At 33.7% G+C, this 23,767-nt stretch overlaps 1 protein-coding gene across 5 annotated transcripts in view; it reads right to left on the reverse strand.

The window, feature by feature from the left end:
• Positions 1-23,767, reverse strand: part of CDHR1 (cadherin related family member 1) — a 532,835-nt gene that overhangs the window by 143,810 nt on the left and 365,258 nt on the right. For all 5 annotated transcript variants that reach the window (XM_044056525.1, XM_044056524.1, XM_044056526.1 and 2 more), the window contains one exon: positions 20,300-20,367. In XM_044056525.1, coding sequence (XP_043912460.1) covers positions 20,300-20,367 — 68 coding nt within the window. The remainder of the gene's footprint in view (positions 1-20,299; positions 20,368-23,767) is intronic.

A 23,767-nucleotide genomic window follows, 5' to 3' on the forward strand; every position in this document is an offset into this window, starting at 1 on the left:
ATAGAGATGGACGTTAGGGTCAGGGTGTGGGTAAGGTAAGTGTGTGATAGTGACAGACATTAGGATAAAGTGTGGGTCAGGTAAGTGTGCAATAGTGACGGACATTAGGTTTAGGGGTGGGCTAAGTAAGTTAGGGTTAGGGTGCGGGTAAGGTAAGTGTGCGACAGTGACGGACTTGAGGGTTAGGGGCGGATTAAGTGAGTTAGGTTTAGGGTGTGGGTAAGGTAAGTGTGCGGTAGTGACAGAGTTAAGGGTTAGGGGTGGATTAAGTGAGTTAGGGTTAGGGTGCAGGTAAGGTAAGTGTGCGATAGTGACAGAGTTAAGGGTTAGGGGTGGATTAAGTGAGTTAGGTTTAGGGTGCAGGTAAGGTAAGTGTGCGATAGTGACGGACCTTAGGGTTAGGGTTTGGGTTAAGGTAAATGCATAGATAGTTGTGCATGTAAGGTTTAGTGTAGGTTTGTAAAGTTTTTGGTGTGCTTGTGTTGTGTGTGTGATTTTCGGGAAAGGTATTTGTTTTGTTGATTGTCGGGATTTTGGTTTGTCGGGCAGGTGAAGTTTTGTGTTTTTAAACTTTCTTTTTTTTCATTTTTTCATTTTTTTTAGTGTTGGTTATTTCGTTGTCTGTGTTTTGGCGTGTCAGTGTTATCAGGTAAACCCATATATATATATATATATATATATATATATATATATATATATATATATATATATATATACTTATTTTATTATTTATTTATTTATTTTATTTTACATTTGTTAACTGGGGGTGTCTGACTGAGCCGAAAAGGCCCATTTTCAGCAGAGGCCTAGGGAGAAAAGCTCCACATTGAAAAATTACAGATACATTTAGATATTTAGACATGATCAGTATACACACAAATTACAATAGACATGTTTTAACAATGTTATGTAGCACATCAACAGTTACAGTGGAGAGAACAAACAAGACAATATTAATTTAAAAATAAAGATAATTAATGGATTTGTCGTGTACAGCTGAAATTTAGAACATAGGTAGAATACATACATAGTACACAGGTACAGCACATACATTGTACATTAGCCAGTGTTTGATAGTAAGAGTGAAAACTATTATCAAGTACTCTAGGTATAGTATGTGTACCTTTCACTAGCCTGGGGACCAGTCATGGCACTGCCAGCTTTGCTTGAGATGTTGCATAATGAAGTTTTTAAAGGAGGCTTTGGATGATGTGTTTTTTATGCTAGTGAGGAGAGAGTTCCATTTTTTAGCCACTGAACTACTATATAGTATGTCTCCAAAGCTATTGTAGCTGTTGGTGACTTCTAGTAGTAGTTTGCTTGATGATCTAAGAAGCGTTTAGGCTGAGTGATGTTGTACTAGGTTTTTGAGGGCAGGACACTTATTGGAGAGGTAATAGATAGAAGAACAGAGGCAGACCTGATTGTAGGTTAGGAGGTTGGGCAGTTCAAACCAGTGTAGCTGTCTCAAAGCAGTACAGTGATGACTATATGAGCAATTTGCAGCAAACCTGGCAATTCTGTTATAGCAGGCTTCCATTTTGCTTAGTTCAGTTTTATTGAGATTAGTCATAATGGGAGATGCATAAAGTAGGGTGGATAGAAGTTGGGAGTGAGCAATGGCTGATCTTGTGTTGTTGGTAAGAAATGGTTTGATACGGTAGAGTGATCCCATTTTGGCACGTATTTTTTAATAGTTAAGTTGAGATGACTATCAAATAGCTTAGCCTGTGCCACTAGAGTGACTGGAGTAGCATTTGTGGAGTAGATAGTGAATTGACTGTTGTCAGTGTTTTTGTTAGAACTGGTTATAATCGGCATGGCCAAGGATGAACACAGGATAGCAGCAGATTTCTTCAGCTCCACCAATTTCATTACACTGACAGGAATTAATTACTTAAAAAATTAATTTTTGAAGTAATTTTCTTTCTAAATACGTTTGTTTTATATAGTTCTTGAACTATATCTAAAAAAGAAAGGAAATATTAACAATATTCCTGTCAGAAATCACTGTGGAAATTTTCCTGTCAGTTTATCAGTCTGAAATGAGTTCCAGTAAGACAAATTCTCAAGACTCCAGCATCAAGAAAGAACTTCAGTCTCTGATAATTATAATCCAGCAACTTACTGATAAAATGGATAAAATGGATACTAAAATAGACACCTTCATAGAAAAAACTACAAAACAAATAGACCTGTTACATACAGACCTGCAACAACAGAAGAACCAGATGACAGGCATAGAAGAAGCTGTGAATGACATGGAAAATAGAATCCAAGAAGAGGAAATCAACATTGAGTTTCTGCTGAAACAAAATACACATTTACAAACAAAGCTGGATGACCTGGATTAGGATTTTTGGACTGCCAGAAAATATTGAAGGTAACAATATTACTTCTTTTTTAACAACTTGGCTCCCTAAAACTTTAGACTTACCAGAAGCATTCTCTTTTGGTATCGAAAGAGCACACAGATCTATAGCTAATACTAACTCTAACAAAAAATATCCTAGATCAGTTATAGTTAGATTTCTATCATCTTTTGATAAAGAGATGGTTCTTAAATCTGCTTGGGCTAAAGCTCCTGTTAAGATTAATGAGACAACTGTGCGTTTTGACAATGACTATTCTTCCATGGTAATAGCTAAAAGAAAAGTTTTTCTGCCACTAATAAGGGAGCTTAAAAAGCACAGTTTAAAACATACCTTCTGTTTCCTGCCAAGCTTAAAATCTTCCTTCCTGATGGTCCTAAGGTTTTCGATGATTTAGACTCTGCTTTACTGTTTGTCAAAGAAAAAGGATTTTGGATAAAATAGAAGAAATGGAATGGGCTAGTTCTTCATTAAAGAGATTGGCAACTGAAGCTTCGTGGAAGACTTCAGAGAAGAAGAAGAAACTAAAAAACAAATGATTTGTTATATGTTTTTTTTCTCATCATTTTAGTTCATTATTAATCTTTTGAATATAGTTCCTGCATTTCCAGAAAGCCACAAATATTTTGGAAAAGATTTAATCAAAGTTATTCTCTATGTGCAAAGAAATGTTTTGTTTCATAACCAGTCAAAATACCTGAAGATTTAATGGCAAGCTGTGATTCAATTTGTTTCTCTTTCTGAAAAGAAGTAAGGTTAGTAATTTGATACATTTTTTATCTTTACCTTTTTTTTCCTTCTCCTTTTATTATTTTCTTTGTTTAAACAATGACATTCTATTTAGATTATGTAGTGGGTAAAGGGTGGGGGAGAGCAGGGAGAGAACAGTAATGAAAATATCATTAATAGAATAACAACATATTTATTCCTTGTAAAAGTTTTTATAAGTTCTTCAAATGCTATTTCTAATTATACTTTCTTGATTATACTGCTTATGTCTGTTTGTAAATAATCTGTTGTGCTTTAACTAATAATAATCAGAACTAAATAAGAGTAAATAATATGTTTTATTTTTAACTCTATTAATATAAACAGTAAGTAACATTCCATTGTATATACTTCTTACAGCTTTCTCTTACATTTTTTTATTTCTGCCTCACTCCCTTTTATTTTCTACTCTCTTTTTCTTTTCTTTATTAATATATAGAAATGCTTTTGATTGTGTGGGCACAGTGAATAATAGGATTTGTATGAAAATTGAGTTGGGAGAAGAATGTTGAGTTTTATTGCTTGTTGGTAATTTTGGGCTTAATTTCACTTACATAGAGGCTGTAATGATCTGTGGAATACATTGTGAAGGTTTTGTCATGTTTAGATCCATTTACACTGCTAAATGAATGTTTGTCACTAGTTTTTAATAAGTTTCCCGCCAAAATGTTAAGAGAGACAATCTGAGATGTGGGCTGTCTCATGCACAGTGTTCATGAGTTACTTCAGAAGCTTCAGCTCACAGAATTCTCACAGAGAAACTGAAAGCAGTTAGTATAACCTTTGACATAGTTATCACACTGACACACCACAGATTCAGGAAAATACTCTATTCATAAAATATGCCAGTTATAATGAGTCTAAATGATGTAGTTTCTTGAAGTAAGTAAATGTCTTATTTTAGAAGGCATTGAAAATGAAACATTTATTTAAATGTTTTTGAAAATCTACTTAACAGCAGCATAATAATCTGTGTTAAAAATTTGTGTTCCAAACATATACTTTACTATAACTCATTTAATTCATCTGATTGACAAGCATAAATAATCTTATAACTCTATTCTGGAAGAAATGTCATGTGATATATTTTAAAGCAGTAGGTTAGCATGATTGTAAAATCTGGTTACTAAAATGTGTTTGCTGTGCATTATTTTGTATAAAGCAGACAGATTTATTCTAGGGACAGCAAGTAGGATAGTGCTCAACAAAGACACAACTCAGTGAGATCAGATATATATATATGTGTGTGTGTGTGTGTGTGTGTGTGTGTGTGTGTGTGTGTGTGTGTGTGTGTGTGTGTGTATGTATGTGTATGTGTGTGTGTGAGTGTGATGGCTTTTTTTATATAATAATGCAAGTGTTTCTGAGAATCTGCATAACTATCCAATATGATTTATAATAATTTCTATGAATACAATATTTTACTCTATTGACAAAATGAATGTTTGCCACAAGTTTTAATAAGTTTCCGCCAAAATGTTAAGGGAGACAATCTGGGATGTGGGCTGTCTCATGCACAGTGTCCATGAACTACTTCAAAAGCTTCAACTCACAGAATTCTCACAGAGAAACTGAAAGCAGTTAGTATAACCTCTGACCTAGTTATCATACTGACACACCACAGATTCAGGAAAAATACTCTATTCATAAAATGTCAGTTATAATGAGTTTAAATGATGTAGTTTCTTGTAGTAAGTAAATGTCTTATTTTAGAAGGCATAGAAAATGAAACATTTATTTAAATGTTTTTGAAAATCTACTTAACAGCAGCATAATAATCTGTGTTAAAAACTTCTGTTCCAAACATATACTTTATTATAATTCATTTAATTAATCTGATTGACATGCATAAACAATTTTATAATTCTATTCTGGAAGAAATGTCATGTGATATATTTTAAAGCAGTAGGTTAGCATGATTGTAAAATCTGGTTACTAAAATGTGTTTGCTGTGCATTATTTTCTATAAAGCAGACAGATTTATTCTAGGGACAGCAAGTAGGATAGTGCTCAACAAGGACATAACTCAGTGAGATCAGATATATATATATATATGTGTGTGTGTGTGTGTGTGTGTGTATATGTGTATGTGTGTGTGTATGTATGTGTGTGTGTGTCTGTGTGTATGTGTGTGATGGCTTTTTTTTTTTAATAATGCAAGTGTTTCTGAGAATTTGCATAACTATGCAATATGATTTATAATAATTTTTATGAATACAATATTTTACTCTATTGACAATAATGAGTTTAAGTAAATGCTCATATACAAACAATTCAAGATTTTTTTTTTTGGAAGCTGTTAATAGTATTCACATGACAGAAAATAGATGCATCTTAATATATGTAATGTCTGAATCATATTAGATAAAGTTTTTGATTTAAATGAATGTTAGAACCTAATTTTCTCTCCTCTTGATTTCTAACATCAAGATTATTTGAATTCTATTTGAATACAAGTGTTATATATTACATAGATCTATATAGTAGTATGAACAGTTTAAAAAAAAAAGTTTATTTTAGTTTATATGATGCTGTTTTACCAAATGTGTAGTTTTGTCTTGATAGATAATTGAATTGAAAACTGTTAACCTCAGTTAAATATAACTAGTATTAAATTGATAAGGTGGTAGCTGAGGTACTGCTGCTAAGGGTAGGGGGTTAACTTGAGTAGTAAATACTACTCTAAGTTGGAGTTTTCAACTCCAGGCTGGATGCAAGGTTTAATCCTTACATTATTTTCACTTGTTCATTGTTATATGTATATAGTTTTGACATCCACAATATATTTTGTATACTCATTGTCACTACAAACAAAATTGAATCCTATACAAAATCCCATAAGAGATTTAATAAATACAGCTATATTTAAAGGTACACCTAAAGAGGAGATGTAACATTATTTATCTTGTTATTTGTTATTTCGATCATAAGATTCTTGAGTTTTAAAAATGCCAAATGACATCTTTAAAAGGAATTTCTTTAAACATTAATGGATTGAATAATCCGTGTAAAAGGGCAAGCCTAATAAGATACATTAATTTACACAAGGCCAATCTAGTCTTCCTGCAAGAAACCCATCTCTTGAAAAAATATATTGATAAACTAGCCACTAATAAGTATACAGTATTGGTTAGTTCAGAGCACACTCAGAAAAAAAGAGGAGTGGCTATTTTATGGAATAAAAGTATGCCCATTCCTAAAACCATTAAGTCTTTTCAGGATGACAAAGGAATGTTTTGTATGGTTACAATACAAATTAATGGGAAGACTTACACTTTAATTAATGTATATTGGATACCTGGAATTGGTATTAATACAGTGAAACATCATATTGATAAGATCAAATCATTCTCTATAGCGGCTATTATTTTAGCTGGTGATTTTAATTGTATACTACATGAAAGTGATACTACCACTATAAGGAAAAGAAGAATTACATCTAATGCAAAACATTTAAATGATTTTGCTAATTCTTATCATTTGAATGATATTAATAATCAGATAGATTCAAAATCATTACCATACACCTTTTTTCTAACAGATACAAAACTTATTCAAAAATAGATAGGGTCTTTATTTCTAACCAGATGGTAACAGATTTAATTAATTCCAAAATCATTTCATGTCCTATATCTGATCATAACTCAATTGTTTTTGAATTCATGATAAAAAATACTCATAATGTTCAGATCAAAAGGATACCAGCATACTTAACTCAGCTAAAAGACTATAAAGAATATATACTTTCAGAAGTACAACATTTTCTAGACATAAATAATACTCCTGAAGTCTCCATTGTCTATGTTTGGGATGCCTTAAAATCATATCTATATGGACAAAGTATCAGATGGTATAATAATAAAAGGAAATCTTGGGATAAGGAATTGTTAGATATTCAAAGTAAATTAGACTCTTATAAACATAATAATAAAGAAAATATTATGGACAAGAAAGTTATTGAAGAAATAAACAAACTAAATGAGAAATACAAAGAAATTTTAACTCATAAAGTTAAAATAACTTTAGAGAAATACAAGTTTTGTCTTATTCAATAAGCCCCAAATACTTACATAGACTTAAAAATAAAACAAAAGATTGAATAAACAAAACCATATCAAAGAAATCTTTTCTCTAAGGAAAAAGAAGAATGTTTCTAGTATACCAGAAATACTGGATGAATTTAGAAATCACTTTCACAAGATTAACCATAACAACATTAACATGGAACCTAAAGATAAAATAAAGGAGTTTATAACCACAAACATGAATAAAAAGCTTAATAAACAACAGATTAAACTATTGGACAAGAGTATTTCATATACAGAAGTTATTACACAAATAAATAAGCTTAAATCAAACAAAGCACCGGGTAATGATGGTATTATACCAGAGATATATAAAATCCTTTCTAAAACTACATATTCATTAATACATAAGGTTTTTATTTTGGCCCAAACTGAGTTAATAGCCCCCCCATCTTGGCAATATACATTTATTTCACCAATTTTAAAACCTAATAAAGATCCAACTAGATGTTCTTCATATCGACCCATCTCATTACTTAATGTTGATTATAAAATGTTTATGAGTATTTTTGCTGATAGATTGAAGACAATCATCCGCGGCATTATAGATATAGATCAGACGGGCTTCATTGTAAATAGAAATACTTTTGATAATATAAGAAGAACTTTAACATTAATTGATTTTGCAAATAGGAAAAAGAAAGATTTAACACTTATTAGTCTTGATATAGGTTCAGCATTTGATTCAGTAAGTTGGGACTATCTGTTTACCTTACTGAAATGCACAAACTTCTCTGATGCATTTGTAAATTTAATTGAGCATTTATACAAAGGAACGCTGGCTTATATTAAGGTAGGAACATATGTTTCACAAAAATACCCATTCTTAAAGGTACAAAGCAAGGATGTCCACTTTCTCCACTATTATTCACTTTAGTAATGGAGCCTTGGGCTAATTTGATTAGAAACAGTACTGACATAGAGGGTTTTGAAATAGACGAAAATACAACATCAAAAATTCAACTTTTTGCAGATGATGTTCTAATTACATCAGCAGGATCTAATTCTTCTATGCAGTCTTTATTTGATAAAATGATGAATTTTAAAAGTATTTCTGGTTTAATATTCAATGAAGAAAAAACTAAAATACTACCTATATATACACGAAAAAATATTCTCATTAGTGATTTTACTAAATATGTACCCAATTCAGGTCAGATAACTTATTTAGGTATAATACTATCTAAATATATTAAATCTATTATATATCATAACTATAATACCTGTTTTCTTAATATACAAAATCTTTTTAATACCTGGAATAATATGTTTTTTACTATGGAGGAGAGACTTACAATTATTAAAATGATAATATTCCCCAAGATTTTATACTTAATACAATCAATAATACTTTCACCTACAAAAATAATTATCAAGAAACTGAATACACTAATGTTAAATTTCTTATGGGCACCTAATAGACCTAGGATTGCATTAAAGAAACATACTAATAGCTGGTCTCAAGGGGTATTTCTTTTCCAGACTTTAATTTATATATTATCTCTTCTATTATAAAAGTTATTACTTTATTAATAGATCAGTCATATATCGCAAAATGGAAAGATTATTGGGAGCTAATTAGTATGCACTTCATGAAAATCTCCTTAACACATAAAAATATGATTGTAAATAACTCCATGTTGTGGTTGCTAAAGGAATTTTGTACTTCACCTATTACACCTAAACATATGGTTTGTTACCCATTAAATATTATTATTAGTTATCGTAACTTTATATTCATGCACCCTAAGTATAGGGAATGGAATTTTATTGTATTCCTATAATGTATACTCAGGGTATGCTTATGTCATCTACTTCTGAAGGAGCTCATTTAGCTATAGATAATGATCTAAAGTACTGGTATCAGCTGATATCTGATAATAAAGTTAAAAATCTAGATTTCTTAAAACAAGAATTTGATCTAAGAGAAACTTGCTGGTTAGAGGTTCAGATCTTTATACAACATCTCATTGATAGAATAGATCTAATGTCTATAACAGTTAAAGAATCTATTCCAAAACTGATTGATTACTTGATATTAAATTTACAGCATAAAGTTTCTGATAAAGGTAAACTTTCATATATACATAAAATTATCAGACAAGAAACTTTTTACAGTGTAGATTCATACTGGAATTATTTCACCTCCATTAATGGGGACCCACCAACTCAACAAGATAAACAATATATATTGGAATCTGCTTATAGAACTACATCTTCCATTGTCTGGAGACTTTATACATGGAAATTTTTACATAGATCTTTTATACACCTTTGATGATGAATAAAATAAATAATAAAGATAATCTATGTAAGAGATGTAATGTAGAAATTAATGCTGACTGGGCTCATATGTTTTATGACTGTATGAAGTTGAAAGAATACTGGAAGTCAATTAATGAATTTTGCAGGCTCTTTTACAGACAATTTCATTATTTCTAAGTCTCTTATATTATTCAACACACCTGTACCTCAATGTGTTAAAAGATTAAGCTTCCCTTGTTATGGTCTATCCTAGCAGTGGCCAGGAAAATAATAACTAGAAATTGGATTTCAGATACACCTCCTTCGTTCAATGAATTTAAAAATGTTATGAATATAATGTGCCATATGGAAATAAGCACAATTAGAATGAGAACAACTAGAAAAACATCATATTATATTGTATGGGATAATTTACAAAATTTGTTAAAAAAATTCTAATTTCAATAGCACGGTATTTTAGTTTAATTAATTGATCTAATTGTAGTGGATGTCTTTGTAAATACTTTAGTTGTTTTGTTGAATATTATAATAATACCTATTTTTAATTACTTGTATAAAATTGTTATGATATTTATCTTATATGTTAAAACAATAAACCTGTTTTGAAAAAAAAAAAAAGAACTGGTTATAATCATAAGCTGAGTTTTCTTTGGATTGAGGATAAGTTGGGCTTTGGTAAGGTAGTTTTCAATGTCAGAGAATGCTAGATGAGTAGTTTGCAGGAGGGTGGGAATGTTTTGTGCAGCACATATTAAGGTAGTATCATCTGCATACTGAATGACAGATGCATGCTGTGTGGAGGTATGGAGGTCATTTGTGAAGATTGTGAATAGTAGTTGTCCTAAGATTGAACCCTGTGGGACTCCTATAGTTATGGGCAGCTGAGGAGAGAGAGAATTTTCCCATTGCATAGCTTGGTACCTGTCAGTTAAGTAGATTTGGAACCAGGTAAGAGTGGAATTTGATAGGTGATATTGGTTTAGTTTATTTAGCAGGATTTGGTGCGAGACATGTCAAATGCTTTGGACATATCTAAAAAAATGTTGACACCTGCAGGCCTTCATTTTTGAGATGGTTTACTGTGCCTGTGAAGCAGAGGAGAGCTGTAGTGGTACTATGGGCAGGTCTGAAACCATGTTCAGTAGGTGACAGGATGTTGCTGTCCAGGAGATACTTTAGCACCTGAGTATGAATGCATTTCTCTAGGATTTTGGCCAGGGGGGGAGAGTATAGCAATGGGTCTGTAGTTATTAAGTTCAGTGGAGGTGCTGTCTTTATGTATGGGTGTAACATAGAATATTTTCCAGAGTTTGGGCATATAGTTTTCAACAACTGATCTGTGTATGAGAGTGGAGATTGGGATAGCAATAGCATCTGCTGTGAGTTTCAAGAAATAGCTGGAGAGTAGGTTAGCTGCTGTTGATGAGGTTTTTAGTTTGGAGAGGATGCTTTTGTTTGAAGTGGTGGAAACAGTTTTGAGGGTAAATCTTGTATTAGTATTATTTGTGTTGGAGGGAGGGTAGTGAGGTTGGAACTGTCCTGTGATACTAAGGATAGAATTGAGTTCACAAAGTGGGAGTTGAATTGTGTTTCCATGGGAACTTTAGTGTCAGGGGTGGTTGGTTTGGGGGTAGCCGTTTGGGTGGGTTTCAGTAGCTGGTTTACATTTTTCCAAAATTTTGGGGGGTTGTGTTGGTATTTAGTTTGTAATGTTGTATAGTAGGATTTTTTTTTGTCCAGCCTAATGCATTTTTTTGCACGGTTGCGCAGTTCTTGGTACTTAGTTAGGCTTTGTATTTCTTTCGTTTTTTGATAGTAAAGCCAGGCAGTGTCGCTGGACTTGAGGATTTGTTTGGTTTCTTTACCGAGCCAGGGGTTTGCAGAGGTTCTAACCTTGATTTTGTGCAATGGAGTGACAGTGTCTAGGTGTTGTAGAAATATTTTGTTGAAATATGCTACAGCCTGGTCAAGTGGGAGGGTTTTTAGGGCGGTCCAGTCACAGTTACAGAGTAAAGTATTGAGGACCTCAGGAGAGAATTTTTTTGTGTTTTTAGTGGATTTATAGTTAGTGGTTTTGCATATGCTTGTTCTACTACGTATAAGATATATTATGTTGTGGTCACTTAAGGTGTCTGGGAGACTGCCTGTGGGGGGGGGGTACTAGGTGGGGTTGTTAGTTAGGACCCAGTCAAGGACGGATTCCCTTTTATATTTTTTATCACATCTAGTTGGAATTTGGACTAGCTGCTGGTAGCCATGGCGATTTATTAGATTACTTGGTGGTTCTGATATACAGGTGAATCAATCTAGGTTGAAATCCCCCAGAATGAGGGTTTATTGTGTGTATGTGGAAGAACACCAGGATACGAAGTCTTCAAGGCTAGCAGGTGTATTACCAGGTGGAATATAGATCACAATTGTGGTGATGACCTTTTTAGGGTGAAGTTGAAGTTGTGAGTTAAATATGTCCCAATTATTGGGGGAGGGGGAGGAGTTTGGTATTTGATGTAAAGTTAAGTTGGACTTATAAAGTAAGGCAGTTCCAACCCCTTTATGAAAGGGCCTGTCTTGTCTAATGATATTGTAGCTGGTAGGGAGAACTTCTGAGTTACCTATGTTTTTATTTAGCCAGGTTTCTGTTAAAGCAACTATGTTTGGGGAGTAGTGTGCTATTGTGGCCTGGAGTTCAGATATTTTATTTCTGATACTTCTAATATTAATATTTAGCATTAAAAGATGGTTGGTTTTGCTGCTGTTGTTGATTTGCCCAGGGATGAAGATAGTGGGGGTATTATGTTCTGACAATTGTGTTGGAGCAGTTTGTGTTGAACAGGATGGATTTGGGCCTTGGTTGGGGTGGATGTCCCCACTTATGGTGAGCCTGGTGTTAAAATGGTGATACAGATGTTGGAGTTTGCTGATGAGTGTGAGAAATTATTGGTTTTTTTTGGAGTAGGAATGAGAGCATATGTGTTTAGTCCTGAACTGGTCTGTTATGTAGTTCTTGAACAATTGTGGGCAGATATTATTATTATAATGTGCGGTGTCTGTATATGAGAGTGCATAATATAGTGTTGTGCTACTAAGTTTAGGGATATTGCTAGAGTGATAACTTGTGGTGTTATAAAGAATTATGAGAAGACAGAAAAACTGTGCGATAGTCATGGTTATAAAGTTTAAGTTGGTTCTAGGTGGAGGTGTGGACAGGAATTATAGGGTTGCACTATATGTGGATGGGTAAGTAGTGTGAGGTGATGTAATAATGCCTAGCGAGGATGAGAGTGGTTGGGAGTATTTTGTGGTGGAGCAAGTGGGTGTGGTGTAATGTGATCTGACTTGAAAAGCTGTGATTGGTGGAGGTGAGGTGAGGTTGAGCTGTGGGTTTGGTTGCGATTACTATAAATGTAGAGGTAGTGGGGGGTGGGAGGGAATTGGGGGCAGGGCGGGGGAGCGGAGATAGACCAAGTGTTAGCAAGGGCGAATGGAGTGGTGCAGAGCCCAAGACAAAAGCAATGGGCAAAAGTAAGTGTTACTTTACAAATCTGACCACTTTAAGCAAATTCCTGAGGTCTAATGGCTTACCAGCAAGCATAATTCAATTGGTGAAGAGCACTTGTATCCTGGTGGGAGACTAGTAATTTAAAGATGGCTCCATGCTCAGCAGCATTCTAATATAGACTTAGTATTGGGGGAGAGGGATAGCACAAGAGGTGTAAACTAGGCGGAATGCAAATAAACCAGTGAAACCAGAGAGGCAATCAGTGGAAATCTATCAGTGAAGGTCTCAGAAGGGGTGAGTAATAATTCAAACTCTATCTGTAAAGTGAAGGAAAGAAGAGACAGCAAAATTTATTAAGTTGGGAGTGTGTCTTCACATTCACTTGCTTATTACTAGCCAGTTTGTGCTCAGATTAGAGTAGGGAGATACATTAGCAATGAAGGGGAATGTACAGAGATGCAAATAAACAGGTGGGGCTCAAGTGATACAAACTAAGACAGAAAGCACTGAGAGGGCTGCTTGATGGTTAATTTAATCACAGAGATCTGAATTAAATCTAGCTGGGGGGAACACAAGGCTACAGCAGTTAGTTTTATTAGCATGCTGAGAACTACTAAGAAATACTGCTAATGTTATAGCTTCACTCTCATAACACATACAAGTAGAATTCCTGGATGGACTTACCCTGCTCTTGAGGCTCAATATATATATATATCCTTGTTTAGTTTTACCATACTGATTCCTTCATAGACTGTATGGGTGGGGTGGTAGCCGCAGACTGCAGCGTTGCTTGAGTGTGCTCCTGCTCTTGAGCCTCAACATGTATATCCTTGTTTAGTTTTGCAGTACTGATTCCTTCTTATACTGTATGGGCGAAGTGGTAGCTGCAGACTGCAGAGTTGCTTGAGTGTGCTCAGCAAGCAGAATTCAATTGCTGAAGAACACTTGTGTCCTGGGGGGAGACTAGTAATTTATATATTTATATATGTGAACGTATATGTCTATTTATTTATTTATCTATTTTGTAGACCCACATATTTTGTTTTTATGATTCCCAAGGAGCTCAGAACAACAAAAGAGGTAGATAAAAAGTTAGGCTCTACCCTTCTAAGAAATACTCAAATGTATCTACATATAACAATCTATCATATCTGACAAAATTAATAAGTAAGTTTTCACCTTCTTTCATAACATCTGTGTTATAACTCTTCACATTCTGCTACATTCTATTTAGGAATACTTTCTCCTAGTTTTCAACTGACTTTTCATTGATGTATTGCAAAACAGTGCTAAGTTATAATGTAGGTGGTTTCATTTTACAATCCGTCCTATGTGCTTCTGAAATGAGCTCACAAAAAGTGGAGGGGAAGTTGAAAGAAATTAAGACTAAGTTTAGAATTTTGTGCCTCATGTCCATATAGTATACTGTCTGGGTGAATTAGGGGGACAGCCCTATACATTGCTGAATTGGATGTGGATGTTCAATGGACAATGCAGATGTTTTTCCCCAGGGTTCAATCCTTGGGCCATTGCTGTTTGGCATTTATGTCTTGGAGATCAATGCAAATGTTAAGGGTTTATGGCTGACCAAGTTTGCAAATGACTCTAAACTTGATACCTTCATAAACTCTGCAGATGACACTGAAATCCCCCAAGAGGGCCTTTCCCAAACCAATAGCTAGTGTCCAAGCTATAGACTAAAACTTAATGTCAAAAATGTAAATGCATATCCTTTGATAAACATGACTTTCCTTGTAACTATCACATAAAAACTAAAAGAAAAATCTAGACAAGCTAGAACTTCAAATATGTGATTCCTTAAACCTCTTGTATTAGAGGCACATGGCTTTACTGGTCTGAATTTGTCCATAACAGACTTAAAAAGAAAAAAGTCATGGGTATTCAGAACTTCCATATAGCTGAAACACCTGATGTCCTTAAGGGGTCACTTGCATATATCCCATGTGCATCTAATACAAGAGATTTAAGGAATCACAATGTGAAAACTCTAGCTTGTCCAGATTTTTGTTTTTTTTTTTTGCAGTTTTTACTTGGTTTGTCTTTATGACCGCTTTACACATTGTTATACTTTATTAGTTGGGATACTTTGCAGACACCCTAATGGTTATGGACATCAGCTGGGTACGACAACCTTGTGTTTCTAAAGGTTAGCCAAACATTTCACTTACTCTGTGCTAATGAGGCCATAACAAGGATGAAGCATGCATGTCCAAAACTAGTGGAGTTTGGCTAAATTTGTCCATAACAGACTTAAAAAGAAAAAAGTAATAGCATTCAGAACTGCCGTTTAGCTAAAACACCTGCTGTTCTTAAAGGGTTATTTGTATACATATCCCATGAGCCTCTAATACAAGAGGTTTAAGGAATCACACAGTGGATACTCTAGTTTGTATAGATTTTTCTTGTAGCTTTTAGTGATTGGTTTGTCTGTGTGCCATTTTACTCATTGTTTTAGTTTGTTAGTTGGGATATTTTTCAGATACCCTAATGGTTATGGACATCAGCTGGGTATGACAACCCTGTGTTTCTAAAGGTTAGCCAAACAGTCTACTTATGCTGTACTGATAAGGCCATAAGAAGGCTGAAACCTGCATGCCTACAACTAGTGAGTGGTTGCTTTATTAGCCTGAATTTGTCCATTACAGACTTAAATAAAGTCATGGGTATTCAGAACTGCCATATAGCTAAAACTCCTAATGTCCTTTAGATGTCATTTGCATATATCCCTTGTGCCTGTAATACAAAAAGTTTAAGGAATCACACAGTGGAAACTCTACCTTGTCTAGATTTTCCTTGTAGGTTTTAATGATTTTTTTGTCTGTGTGACCTTTTTACTCATTGTTTTAATTTGTAACTATCACATTGAAAACATACTCCAGAAAGTTGATCCCTCAGATCTGGGAACCTATGCTGACAATGAACTGTCCTTTGATCAACATACAGGCTACTATGAGATGACTTCTGCTTCATATATAAAGGTGCGACAGACCTTGTCCTGTGAGATCTGTTAACAATTTTGCAAGTCCAAAGGTAGCCTGAACAGCAGCTCAAGGGATCTCAGTCTCATTTTCAACATAAAAAGTGTGATGGGTATATATTGCAGAGAAGCCTCTTCTGTGGAACTGTCTTCCACTTTATATAGAGCAAAGTAATGCTATTAAACCTATTCAAAAATAATTTTGATGAATGAATAGGTAAGCACAAATCCACCCTGGTTTACCACCCTTATTTCTCATTTATAGGGCAAATGTGTAATTGCCATAAGATGTCCTTGTTCAGCCTATCAATGGGTTATTCATATGCAGAATATAAGATCTAAAAACTACCATGGGAATGTAAAGCTAAGCTTTTTAGCATCCTCACAGGTCAGTACCCTAGTAAGTACTTATGAGCCTATGAATCTAATGAGGGACCTGTTGATGACATTTTCAGATTGTGGTTACTTTTTCTGATTCTAATTTATATTTCACTATGAATATGGAGCAACATGTAGAGTAAATAATTATAAAAAAACAGAAAAAGTAAGCAGGAAAATAGAGGGGAAGGTACAATCACGTAAAAGTCCTGGACAATGAAATTATAGCTAGGAAGAAGCTAGCAGGGAACATGCAAGTGAGATTAGCTAACAAGACAACATAGATGTGATCATGTTAGCTGGTAGTAAAGTGTTTTGTCATGATATATGACTGCATTATGACATATTATCTGTTGAGTTAAATGCAGTGATGCAGTTTGCACAGGTATATCCATATTTATTTGGGTCATTTTTAATAAAAAGCTTTGTAAATGCTTTATTAAAACCATGGCCCAAATAAATTTAGCATTTCCCTGCCTGACACCATGCAAGGTTGTTTCCCAGAGACTTTAATGGATGCTTCTTGTGCATATGCAACTTACATCCATTGAAATCTATGGATGCCACTAAATTTTTTCCCCTCAGTTAAGGTCAGTGAGGTTAAAGATCAGTGTTAAACCTCAGTGGCATTCATGTGGGGAAAATGAATTTCACAAATATGTTTTCAATCTCTAAAAAATGCTTATATACTCAGTATGCTGACTGGCACTTTATATACCACGTAAGTGGTGAGTAGGTCATGAAAGCATGACAAAATAATTTTTGTAAATTTATGTATAAATGTTGGTTGGTAATCATGTATTAAATATTCTCCAGGTAGAAACATAACAGCAAGTTGTATGCTGGAACAAGCTATAAATAAAATATACTTTATGTACAATTGTGTGATTTATAAATGTCTCAGTTTGATTGCATAAGTGTGTTAATGTGTTTTAATGTCATGGTGATGACATTTTATGGAAAAGCTCAGAGAATGCAAACATTCTGTTATTTGTTTTCTAAGGGAGGTTACTTATGTATGCTTCCTTATATTCCTTATATCTCAAATTCTCAAAAGTATATATTTTTCCTCAGTGGTAATCTTTGTGTGGGAAAATTAGAGTGATCTGTGTACTGAAAGTCTACATCTCTGGTGATGATAACAGTACGCAGAATTGACTGTGAGCTGATTTTAAATGGAAAGATCCATAGCAAAGCATTCCTTTGCCTTTTTCCTGTGTGAAAAGGGGGTGAGGTTAGACATCTCTAGCCCCAGAGAAATAATAGCTGCTTTCACGTATGCACATATATAGTTTAGGAAGAAGAAAGAAAAACACAAAATAAACTAATATGGTACAGTAAAACATTAAGTAAAGGTTTCATATACATGATATGATATGTAGGGCTCCACTTTATCAACAGATTTAAAGAAAGTTACTTAATACTAGATTTTAGAAATAAAAACAGCTTATGACAACATTACTGGTAATATACCAGACAATTAAAGCTGCATAAGATTAAAGATCAAAACCCTGTACAACACATACATACAAGATGTTTTATTGGTTAATAATGTAAGTACTCTTTTCAAGGCAGAATAACTAAAGATACAGTGTGTGTGTTATGGATGTATTTGTACCCAAATAACCTACATGTAATTAAATACATAAGAAATTTCTGATTACTTTATTCAGGCATGTCACAATCTATTAGACATAATCAAAGGGGTAATAGATGATGTAATGAAAGAATGATATACTTCAGATTTTTTTTACTTCTGCAATTCAGCAAATATGTACATTTTTTCTGATGTTCTAATTTGCCCAGTGAAGGAAAATATTGAGTAAGAAGGATATATAAGTTTCTATTCATGAATACAATGTTTAAAGGAAAGTGATTCCGAAAAGGTCACTGCATAACTTATACACACACACACACACACACACACACACACACACACACACATATATATATATATATATATATATATATATATATATATATATATATATATATATATATTTTATCTAGCACTGAAATGTCCTGATACATTATTAGTTAAGTACTGCTAGAATAAAATAGATACATATTGTTTTATTACAGGTTTGCATCTCATACCTTAATTAATTTAACCATTTTTAACTATGTAGCATTTTATGTCCAGGAGAAAAAAAGTAATAGTTTTGACAAGGAAAACTGAAGACAAGTTTTGCTTATTATTCATTTCCTGTCACATAAAGTAGAAAGCAGAGGTTAATACAGTCACATTTCACTATTGTTTATGTGCAGCCTCACATAACATAAATGAGTTTGACATTTTCATATGTCTTATGAGTTGCCTGAGATTTTTATATATTTCCACTAATGTCATACTATTTTCACAGGCATAAATGGCTGACTATCAAAGATGTTTCAACTATGTGGCCATGAGTCAGACCTTAATAAACAATAAAACGTGTGAACCTAAAAATGACATGTGTCTTTATATGTGAACTAATACATTGTCTAACATTCATTGCTTTCCTAAACAGAATTTAAAGATGATGACATTTATTTTTAAATCAATAAGAAAAAAAACAAAAAAAAACAAATAAGAGTTTCAGTGCTACCATCTCCACTGGCACTCTTTCAAGAATAACAAATAAACTTTTAAATATTTCATTACTAAAATAAAAAAATAAAATAATTTTTAATTATTTCAATACTGTTAAATAAGGGTCAGTGGCTTCATAATACTACAGATAAATATGGATCATCCCTGAAAAAAATAGAAAATAGAAAATAGTTACTGATAGTTTAATAAAGCAATATATTTTTTTCTTAATTATGAGTGGTATAGTTTGTGTAGAAACAAACACTCACCATATATCCAAAAGATATCCATCATTTTAAATCTGAGAAGAATCCTGATCCATGTTCCAAATGATTTAAAAAAAAAAACTTTGAGTATGATCCTGCCCAAGAGTGCTGAAGGATCTACTTTAAGTGAACTACAGAGGGATGACACCAAACTAGATCCAACCAATAATGACTATTACACTTGCCCTAAAGAACAACATTCCCCTTCCAAAAAAAAAAATTAACAGATAAAAGCAATTGCTGAAGAACTGGCAACAGTGAAGACTCTTGAGGTACTGATGTTCGCATTCCTTCTATTTTTTGAGGACAAAGCCAAAGTGTTCCTGATGTGTGCATCAAAGGCCGGCTTTATTACTTCAGAGTAAAAATAATGTTTTAAACATTCAACAAGTACAGGCAACCCACAGTCTTACTTTTCTAAATGACAGGCTTTAGCAAAGAAGGTATTATTTCTGAGCTCGTTTGCAAATCAAATGAAAATTGGTGCATGTTGAGATAAGTCAAACAACTTTTATTTTCCTGAATTTAGAAGGCACTGCTGAGGAATCAAAAAGAAAGTGCATCTAGTTATTTCTGAGTCTGCTATGACAATAGACTATGTTCCTTTAGAAACAATGACAATACAGTAACAAAGAATTAAAAAAAATCAGATAAATGCAACATTTCAATATTTAAAAAATGCCATGATGACAACTTCTATGAGAAACAATGTCTTCATTCTACCAATTTACAAATCTTCCAATTCTTTGTCATATGCACTAATCTTTTTATCTGATGTAGGGCAGTTTGCAGATCCTAAATAGAAAGTATAACATTAATTGTCACAGAGCTACTCCATATATTATTTGAGTCAAACCAATGTAACTTGAAATCTATTACTCTGTTCCAGTGCAAGCCCTTAGTGAAACACAAATCAGTCTGAATCTTTTGTTTTACTTTACTTTTGTAACACAATTTTAATGTAGGTTTTCTCAAATTACTTATTTTAGTTTACCTTTAATCTGTATCTTTTTCATGACATATATTCAACATCCAGAACATAACTTTAACAGGAGCTAGTTAAACAAAGTTTTAGAGAAAAGTTTTTTTTACTTACGTATCTTCTCCTTCCCCATAAATTGAATATTTGACTTCACCCCAGAGACCTGAATCTGTGTCAAGAGCCTTAAAATAACAAATGAGGTAACATTATTATATGTTAAGAATAAAATATCATATGCTACGTGTAAAACTGCATTGCATGTTTTACTGTACCTGATCAATACTACAAATTTAGAATGAAATAGTTTACATCATTGCTTTTCAGTTAAAGTGTAGAATCTTAAGTTTTAGGATTAACTGTTTAGTGTGCACAACATAATCAGGCCACAATCTAACTCAAATTTATATAAATTATAGGATTGTTTATTGTTAAGACAGCTTGAATAAGCAGGATAGGATACTTTAACACTCCTAGGATCCAATTTGGCAGAAGGCACTAAATGTAACAAACTAAAAACCAAACTCCACTCTCCCTCCTTGGTTTGCTCCAGTTTATCACTTTGCACTAGACTATGCTCATAGAATTCCAAACCTACATCATGCGGTATCACTGAGAAGAGGTTTATAACATCCACAGTTCCAAAAATCTATTCTTGATGCATTTCAAGAGTTCCCAACTGTTCTAGACAGTGCCAACAATCTCTAGGAATGTGTGTAAAAGTCTGCAATACAGATTTGGAATAGTGGTCAATAAATGCTGCCAGTGGCTCTGTCTTTGATCCTTGGGCCACAACTCTTGGCCTAAATGGAGGATCGATATGTTTTTGTGTATCTTAGGTATTCCGAAAATTCCAGGAATAATAGGAAATTCTACCTTAAGATACTCGTATTCACCTGAATTCAAAGAGCCTTGATTCAAAGCATCCAGCATTTTTACATTTGACTCTGAAGATGCCTTTTTAGCTGTAATGCTAGGTGAAAGTGCTTAGTCGACTGTGTGTCTGTTTGTTTCAACTAAAAGAGTGAATTCAGTGGAACAAAAGACCATTCTTTCATTTTGAGCTTTGGACTGCAGCTTTATTTTAAATATAACAAACTATACATAATAATAATTAGGTAACACATTAGTGTGGCCCCCACCATTAAAATGATGACATACTATAGAGGTGAGCAATGTTGACTATACAGACAATTATTAAGAAATAGGAACCCATTAATAGAGAAACACTATAGAATAAAACTTAAAAAAAATGAAAAAAAAAGAGAAAAACATACTGATGCCACAGAGTATGTGAAGAACAATCAAAAATATATTTAGCATTCTCATTCTTATATTACAGAAACTGTGCCTAACAGAATACGTTCAAAGGACTCACATAAGGATTAAATAATCCCAAAAGACAAACGTGTGACTGCACACATGACCCAAAACAAATTAAACCCATACAAAAATCATCAAATATATTTTCTTCTAAACAATTAATATAAAATGAAATAATGAAAATCTAAAAAAAAAATATAAGTTAGACAAAGGTAATCTTAAAATACAAGAGATAGAAATCGCATCATTCAAACCAAGTAGCTGGCCATCATTAAGTTTTAAGTGCCAAACCAGTTTCCACAATTCCAAGTTATTTATTTTACATTTTTTATTATTTATTTTATATTTGTTGACTGGGTTTGTCTGACTGAGCTAAGTATCCCTTTTTCAGTGGAGGCCCGGGGAGAAAAGCACCACATGTTCTACAGATTATTATTTACAAAAATAAGTAAACAACAACTGGTTTACAGAACATATTCAAAGCAACATATACATGAAAAACAAGGATTTACTACAGTAAACTAATCATTATGTCTGTCAGATTTAGAACCCTACATCATTCAGAAGGACTAACAATAGTTTTGTCACCAGATATAAAATCTTATATCATGCAGATAAGAATGTATGTAATGTGCCTAGGATAGAGAGGTTAATGTGAGACAAGGTCTAGAAAGTTAAAGAAAGTTACATAAGTTGGGAGCAGATAGAGATGTGCAGTTATGGTTTATAAGTTTTCTAAGGGGGGTGGGTACAGAGGGAGGTCCATTGGCTTAACAGGTATTCTTTAGTGGCTAGCTTGAATTGACTAAGTTGCTTGAGTGACCTGATCTCTAGTGGGAGTTTGTTCCAGGCCTTGAAAGGATTTTAGCTCTAGAGAATACATCCTTTCTTAGTTTTAGGTTTGTGGATTTGTAGCAGCTCTAGGTTAGAGCTCTGGAGTGATCTAGCAGGTGAATAGTGAGAGACGACAGATGATATGGTAAGACAGTAGGCTGATAAATGATAGCATAGTTGAGGGAGAAGAAGCTGGTGAGGTAGTTCTAGCCAGTTAAGGTGTTTGAGTGAGAGACAGTGATGTGACTTGTAAGTCTGATGGGCTGAAAATTTGGCTATGTTGTTGTAGCTAGATTTAAGTTTGGCAAGGAGTGTGGAGTTGAGGCAAGTAAGAATTTGACAGCCATATAACAGACTGAGTAGGAGGTAGGCATAAGCGAGAGTTAGTTTAGCTTCACTGGTGAGAAACTTTTTGTTACGGTAGAGGAGCCCTAGGTTCTGATGAGGTTTCTTGATACAGTTGTTAATGTGTAGGCCGAATTTCAGTTGGTCATCAATGATGACACCAAGGAGTTTGGTGCTAGATTCTACCTTGATGTGCATGTTGAGGGACAGGATTGTGAAAGTGGATTTAATGTGGTTGTAATTTTTAGGAAGAAAAAGCAGTAGCTTAGTTTTTTGGGCGGGTTAAGGATAAGCTAGTTATCAGAGAGGCAGTTTTCTACTGAGTTAAAGGAAGCCTATGTTGCAGAGATGAGTTCAGAGGGAGAATCAGCAATAGTGATGACAATAGAGTAATCAGCGTATTGGACCAGTGATGACTGAGGACAGGAAAAATAAAAAAGATTAGTGAAGATGTTGAGAAGTAGTGGACAAAGGATGGAACCCTGAGGGACACTCATTTTAACTGGGAGAGGAGGGGAGAGTGCAGATTGCCACATCACTGCTTGAAATCTGTCAGTGAGGTAGCTGGAAAACTATGCAACAATAGCAGGGTGGAAGTTAAGGGTGGTTAGCTTGTGCAGAAGGAAAGGGTGAAAGATGGTGCTGAAAGTTTTAGAGAGATCTAAGAATAGGCAGGAGACAAATTTGTTGTTATCTCTGGCAAGGGATATGGTATTAAGGAATGATAGTAGGGCAGTAGTAGTACTATGCTTTGGTCTAAAGCTATATTGAGTAAGTATGAGCAGATTTTCAGAGAGTAGGTAGTGCATTATTCTCCAAAGAATCTCCTATTGGATATCTTAACACTTGTTCCACAACATTAAAAACAAACTTCTTAAAATGAAGACATATTTGCATGAATTGCCAAATAATTATTATAATCTCTTTTTCAGAAATATCATAGATATGTTCATAAATCCTTTACCTTAAAACAAGGGAAGCTTTCCCTATATAAAATGCTGGGCATGAGGTGCATTCCACAATGAACACTGCACCAGCAAAACCACAACTCAAATGTTAATTACAACTTATTAGTGAATTATA

Source organism: Protopterus annectens, chromosome 14.part0, assembly GCF_019279795.1.
Source record: "Protopterus annectens isolate FY-2018-M chromosome 14.part0, PAN1.0, whole genome shotgun sequence".
Taxonomy (NCBI): domain Eukaryota; kingdom Metazoa; phylum Chordata; order Ceratodontiformes; family Protopteridae; genus Protopterus; species Protopterus annectens.